At 54.8% G+C, this 6,197-nt stretch overlaps 2 protein-coding genes across 5 annotated transcripts in view; both read left to right on the top strand.

Annotated features, from left to right (window-relative positions):
• Nucleotides 1-334, top strand: part of SYNGAP1 (synaptic Ras GTPase activating protein 1) — a 28,452-nt gene extending 28,118 nt beyond the window's left edge. Inside the window, exon 18 of the mRNA XM_011986475.1 lies at nucleotides 188-334. Within this exon, the coding sequence (XP_011841865.1) occupies nucleotides 188-334 (147 nt within the window). The remainder of the gene's footprint in view (nucleotides 1-187) is intronic.
• An 11-nt stretch (nucleotides 335-345) lies between these two features.
• On the top strand, nucleotides 346-5,986 carry ZBTB9 (zinc finger and BTB domain containing 9). 4 transcript variants are annotated; one of them, XM_011986477.1, is made up of 2 exons: nucleotides 346-2,663; nucleotides 3,459-5,986. In XM_011986477.1, exon 2 carries the CDS (start codon nucleotides 3,530-3,532, stop codon nucleotides 4,952-4,954), a length of 1,425 nt encoding a protein of 474 aa, XP_011841867.1. In that variant the 5' UTR covers nucleotides 346-2,663; nucleotides 3,459-3,529; the 3' UTR covers nucleotides 4,955-5,986. The 4 variants fall into 4 exon arrangements, with proteins under 4 accessions (XP_011841867.1, XP_011841866.1, XP_011841869.1 ...); XM_011986476.1 differs by lacking the exon at nucleotides 346-2,663 and adding an exon at nucleotides 2,976-3,207; XM_011986479.1 differs by lacking the exon at nucleotides 346-2,663 and adding an exon at nucleotides 2,982-3,063.
• Nucleotides 5,987-6,197: the final 211 nt, after the last annotated feature.

Below are 6,197 nucleotides of genomic sequence, written 5' to 3' on the forward strand. Positions count from 1 at the left end.
AGAGGACGTTAACTTCTACTGCAGGTGAGAAACAAAATAGGATGGTGGGGACTGTCCTGGGAGGAGGAGGTGGTCCATGGCTTGTGGTGTGGGCTGGCTATAGGGGAGGCCACTGCTAGGGGACTGGCATCCAGGCCCCCTTGAAGCGTCTCAATAAGTCCGCGCTCTCCTTTTTGGTGTCTTGCAGGAGAGGCAGCTTCCCCCCTTGGGTCCAACAAACCCGCGTGTGACGCTGGCCCCACCGTGGAACGGCCTGGCCCCCCCAGCCCCACCACCCCCACCCCGGCTGCAGATTACGGAGAACGGCGAGTTCCGAAACACCGCAGACCACTAGCCCACCCAGCATCACAGACCTTCTCTTCCTTTCCTGTGCACCCCACCCTGTAACAGCACCAACCACCAGGACTGGACATCACCGAGGAACAGCGGGATTGCCTCCCCGAATGCCTCCCTGGGAGGCACACTGATTGCCCACCCCCCCCACCCCACTGCACCATTTCCAGGAGGGAGAGCGGGGACCCTCAGCCGCCCCCTTTTCCTTCCCATTGGGGTGCTGCCCTCTCTTTGACCCCCAGGGACCCTTGCCCCAGGACACCGCCTACCCCACACAGACCCCTTCACTCCGGGGTGCTATCCCCATCCTCTGCCTCATCGTTCCCCTGAGCACTGGGGGACAGACCCTCACCCCCACCCTGGGGGTGTGGCACCTCCAAACTTTCAACTTCAGGGTGATTTTTTTAGCAGTAACCAGAGCTGACAATCTAACTCCCCTCCACCGCCCCATTTTGGCCTCCCCTGCCCCCCTTGTTATGGGGAGGGGACCCCAGGTGAGGGGGCCCTATTACCCCTTGATTTCTCAGGAGCGTCTGGGGGGGCTCAGCACGCACAAACTCCTCCTCCTACCCCTCTTAAATTTACTCCCTCCCCACCCAGAACCCAGATGGGGTGGAGGGGGCCACCGGGGCAGGGAGGGGGCGGCAAGGGGGGAATGGGAGTTGTCTCCCCTTCTCCCCACACCTGATCTGCTCTCGGCTGGTCCCAGAGCGGGGTGAGGGGGCTTATGCCCCCCCCTCCCCCAGTGTGTTGGGTGGGGTGGAATTGAGGTTAGGGTGAGGGGTCAGGGTTTAGGAGGGTGTGTATGTTGGGAGGACAGGCTAGTTGATCTGTCCTACTCTGACACACAGCCCCCCGTGCCGCTCCCTTCTCTCTTCTTGGTCTCTACTCCCAGGGGGAGGGGGGAACTTACTCTAGGAAAAGCCATGTCTCTCTCCCCCGGGGTGGGGGGACCTGTGTTGGAGGAGGGGTGTTGGGGGGCCCCCTTCCATGACTCTGTCCCCTGGGGGAGGTAGGACGGGGCTGGGCTTCCCTCTCATCCTCCCCCTCCCAATCTCCTTCCACCTCCCTCCCTCCCGCCAGCTCCACAATTTTTCGGTGTTTCTCTGTACATAGTTCTCTGGCGGGATAGGGGAGGTAGGATGGATGGGGTTTGGGGTGGGTAGGCCATGGGAGGGGAGAAGCCCCTCCTTGGCACCCCCTCTTCCCTGACTGCTGTCCCCTACCCAGCCTTGCCCCCTTCATCCTTTTGCGTTTGGTATTGAGACTCTCCTAGACTCTACTCTTTCTTTTGTATGGACAGTTACCCTTCAGTCCTATCCCCCTACACATACACCCAGCCGGGGCCAAATTTATACTTATATAAAAGTTGTAAATATGTGAAATTTTATCCCTGTGCCCTTTCCCCACCTCAGGCCCTAGCCCTGGACCCTCCCCAACCTTCCTTCTCTCTTCTTTGGCTGTTGTAATTATCTGGGGTTTGTACTGTACATATCCGGGGTGTGTGTGTGTGGGCTGGGGGCAACCCTTCTGTACAGAGCTTCCTGGCCCCCTCCCCCCCCGCCCCTCTGCTTCCCTCCCCACCCACTACCTTAAGGGTAGGGAGATGCTCTTCCTACCTGTTTTATTTTGTTTTCTCGTTCTCCCTCCCCACCCCACTCCCAGCCTTATCTATCCCCTCCTCGCTGTCCCCTTTTCTCCACTCCCAGCCCCATTTCCTTTTTTTCTGGAGTGTGTGGTGAAACAGAAAAAAACATGTTTAATAAACGGAGATTGTTCTTTTATCGCTGTGCCGACTTTCTTAGGCAGGGCTCTCCAGACAGACCTGTACGGTGGTAAGATCTGCTTTCTGAAAGGAAGCTGACAGCCTGAGACGAAAACCGTACATCCCCACCTGATGCCACACTCTCCTCATAAAATGTCACTCTCCCCTCCCAATGAGAGTTTTTATATTTTAGAGCAGGAGTTTTGCACTGGCCAAACTTCTCCAGTCTCTCCCTCCCCTCACCACTGTGTCACTTAGTCTGAGGCCAGGAACAGCGGCGTTATCTGATAAAAGAATTCATGTATATATCCACATTTATCTCTTTTAAAAATCACCTAGAAGTAAGGTTTCTTTAATTGCTGGTTAAAATGCTCCTATGCAGAATAGAGGAAAGAACCTGCCTAGTTCCTTAGCAAATCTGAGTTCCAGTCCCAGGTCTACTACTATTAACTGAGTGACGCTTCCAGCCCGTTTCCCCCGCCTGGAAACTGAGGACGGCAACCCCCATCCTCGCAGGGCCGGTGGGAGGACACAAGGTGATGTGGGCAAGTGCCAGGCCCACACGGTAAGTGCCCAACTAATCTTGCCCCTCTCAGGACCTACCGGGGGCGGGTGCTACACTTAATCACCGGGAAACGCAGCTTTCCGGGGCGGCTGACGGCCCGCCCCCTCCGACCGGGCTGTTCTCTCCTGGGACCTGGCTCTCGGTCCTCTGTAGCGGCGAGGACTTCGGCAGCTACCCCGGACGCCCGATACGCTGGCACCCTGGGCCAGCGCCCTCCTACTAGCACCGCCCTCCTCGTCTGCGGTAGCCAGTCAACACGAGGCTTGTAGGCTGCCCTTCCTCGATTGGCTACGCCTCTAGCTCCGCCCGCCGCACTTTGCGACGGCGTCCGGCGGGGAGGCGGCGGCTTCCGGCCTGGGACGGAGCTGTAGCTGCACTGTAGCTGCGAGGGCAGCGCCGCGTGTGTAACGGCGGGGGCGTGTCGGCGGGAAGGACAGCCGGGCCGGGACTCCCGGTGTCCGGGTGACCGCGGTTTCCCGGGAGCAGGCCTCTGTGGGCACTGTGAGACGGAACGGAGCGGCGGGGCAGGAGCTGTTCTGGGCAGGTGAAGACAGGCTCGTGGCTGAAGGACCTCCTTCGCATCTTCCACAGGGGCTGGAAGTTACAACCCCGGTTGGTGTTTGGTGGTGGTGGTGGTTTGTTTGTTTTTGCTTTCTTGGTGTGCTGGACTGATTTGCAGAAACCGCCACTGACTTAAAAGTTTCCAGTTATTGCTCGTGGGGGGAGGGGGTTATTTGAAAAGATGTGGCTCCCTTTATCCAGGGCTTCTGTGACCTCCATCTTTTTCCTCTGCAGCCTTCATCCCGCGTGGAGTCTACCCCCAGGCCCCTCTCCTCTTCCCAATTCTTCTCACCTTCGAGGAGGCCATGGAAACCCCAACGCCTTTGCCGCCCGTACCCGCCTCCCCGACCTGCAACCCAGCCCCACGGACAATACAGATCGAGTTCCCGCAGCATAGCTCATCGCTACTGGAATCTCTGAACCGCCACAGGCTAGAGGGAAAGTTCTGTGATGTGTCCCTCCTGGTGCAGGGCCGGGAACTTAGGGCTCATAAAGCAGTATTGGCTGCTGCCTCTCCTTACTTCCATGACAAGCTGCTTCTGGGGGATGCACCTCGTCTCACTCTGCCGAGTGTCATTGAAGCCGATGCCTTCGAAGGGCTGCTCCAGCTTATTTATTCAGGGCGTCTCCGCCTACCACTGGATGCTCTTCCTGCTCATCTCCTTGTGGCCAGTGGCCTTCAAATGTGGCAAGTAGTAGATCAGTGCTCAGAGATTCTTAGAGAATTAGAAACTTCAGGTGGTGGAATTTCAGCCCGTGGAGCAAACTCCTACCATGCCCTTCTTTCCACTACATCCTCTACAGGAGGCTGGTGCATTCGCTCTTCGCCTTTCCAGACCCCAGTACAGTCCTCTGCTTCCACTGAAAGCCCTGCTTCCACTGAGAGCCCTGTGGGAGGGGAGGGAAGTGAACTGGGAGAAGTGCTGCAAATTCAGGTAGAAGAAGAAGAGGAGGAGGAGGAAGAAGATGATGATGAGGACCAGGGGTCAGCCACACTCTCTCAGACTCCTCAGCCCCAGAGAGTATCAGGGGTTTTTCCCCGTCCTCATGGACCCCACCCACTGCCCGTGACTGCTACTCCCCGAAAGCTTCCAGAGGGTGAGAGTGCACCAGTTGAGCTTCCTGCCCCTCCTACTGCACTGCCCCCTAAAATCTTCTACATTAAGCAGGAACCCTTCGAGCCTAAGGAGGAGATATCAGGAAGTGGAACTCAGCCTGGAGGAGCAAAGGAGGAAACCAAAGTGTTTTCTGGAGGGGACACTGAAGGGAATGGGGAGCTAGGGTTCTTGTTGCCTTCAGGGGCAGGGCCAACATCTGGGGGAGGGGGTCCATCCTGGAAACCAGTGGATCTTCATGGGAATGAAATCCTGTCAGGGGGAGGAGGACCTGGGGGAGCAGGCCAGGCTGTGCATGGGCCTGTGAAGCTAGGGGGGACACCCCCTGCAGATGGAAAACGCTTTGGTTGCCTGTGTGGGAAGCGGTTTGCAGTGAAGCCAAAGCGTGACCGGCACATCATGCTGACCTTCAGCCTTCGGCCTTTTGGCTGTGGCATCTGCAACAAGCGCTTCAAGCTGAAGCACCATCTGACAGAGCACATGAAGACCCATGCTGGAGCCCTGCATGCCTGTCCCCACTGTGGCCGTCGTTTCCGAGTCCATGCCTGTTTTCTCCGCCACCGGGACCTGTGCAAGGGCCAGGGCTGGGCCACTGCCCACTGGACTTACAAGTGACTGCTGAGGCTATATACTAGCTTCTAGAATGAAATAACCACTGCTGCTGATGGGTACTTTTCCCTCACTACCATGGCACACCAGTCGTGGATCTTGTAATCATGCCAAGAGAATAGATACATTGATACATTATGGACCTCTTGTTCTTAGATATGGGCCTCTCAGCCTGGCAGATGTGGAAACTCAAATTTCTCATCCCACTCCAGGTTTTGGCTAGCCAACCCTGCAGGAAAGCGGTTTATAGGCCATTCATACTTAAGTTGATCACTTGCCCATGGTGGACATTTTTGTAGTGGTGATGTCCATTAAGGAAACCAGATTTTCAATTATTTAGTGAGAGAAGAATTAGAGCAAAAGACAGTGGTAAATGTTTTATTCCGTCTCCATGAGGAATTAAAGGAGTTGGTCTCCACCTACAGATACATTTGATTTAGAGCTTGAGTAATTCAGAGGCTAAGCTCTAAACTTTTTTCTCTCTCATTGCTGGAATGATTTAAGCAGAATTCCTTTTGTATACTTTTAAAATTGTATCTTTCCAGGAGCCCCTCAGATTGTACCTTGCTTTCTCACCAGTAGACACCTTTCCAACACTTTTTTAATGTTGTAGTTGAGCACTTTAACAAGTTGAGCATTCCATGTTTCATTCTTAGAACCTTCTTTAATAGAGGGTATTCCCTCAACAGCCTGTGCCTCTGGTCTACCTTTGACCACCACTGGTAACTCATATATTGGTCACAATGACTAGAATGTGACTAGTGATCTCAGGAGATGGCACTGTCCTAAAGTGCTCTCAGGGTGGCACCACTGCTCTCTGAACAAGTTGCCTTGGTCAGAGGGACTCAGGTTTGGGACAGCACAAGCTGAAGGCTGGCGAGTAACTTGCATAATAGGACCATACCTCTTCCTTTCCCATCCCAGCCACATATGATAGACAGCCCCTCTGTGGAGATACGGAGGGGATAGATATTGGAATTGGGTGTGGGACTTGCAGTTACTTAAAATTTTTGAATAAACTGTGCCCTGAAACCTAAACTGATAGTGGACTGGATTGAGTAATTTTTGTGGGGGAGAGAGTGAGAACGGAGCTGCAGAGCCTTGGATGTATTCCTTAGGTGGCTAGGTTATGTTGATGGGGAAGGAATGGGATGGTTTCACACTGGTGCCAAGAACACTCTTCTGGACTTAGGCCCTAACCTGTTACCTGATAACCTTGAGTAGGTTGCCTGCCTTTTTTTTTTTTTTT

The sequence above is a fragment of the Mandrillus leucophaeus genome, unplaced genomic scaffold (genome assembly GCF_000951045.1).
Source record: "Mandrillus leucophaeus isolate KB7577 unplaced genomic scaffold, Mleu.le_1.0 Scaffold3, whole genome shotgun sequence".
Classification (NCBI taxonomy): Eukaryota; Metazoa; Chordata; class Mammalia; order Primates; family Cercopithecidae; genus Mandrillus; species Mandrillus leucophaeus.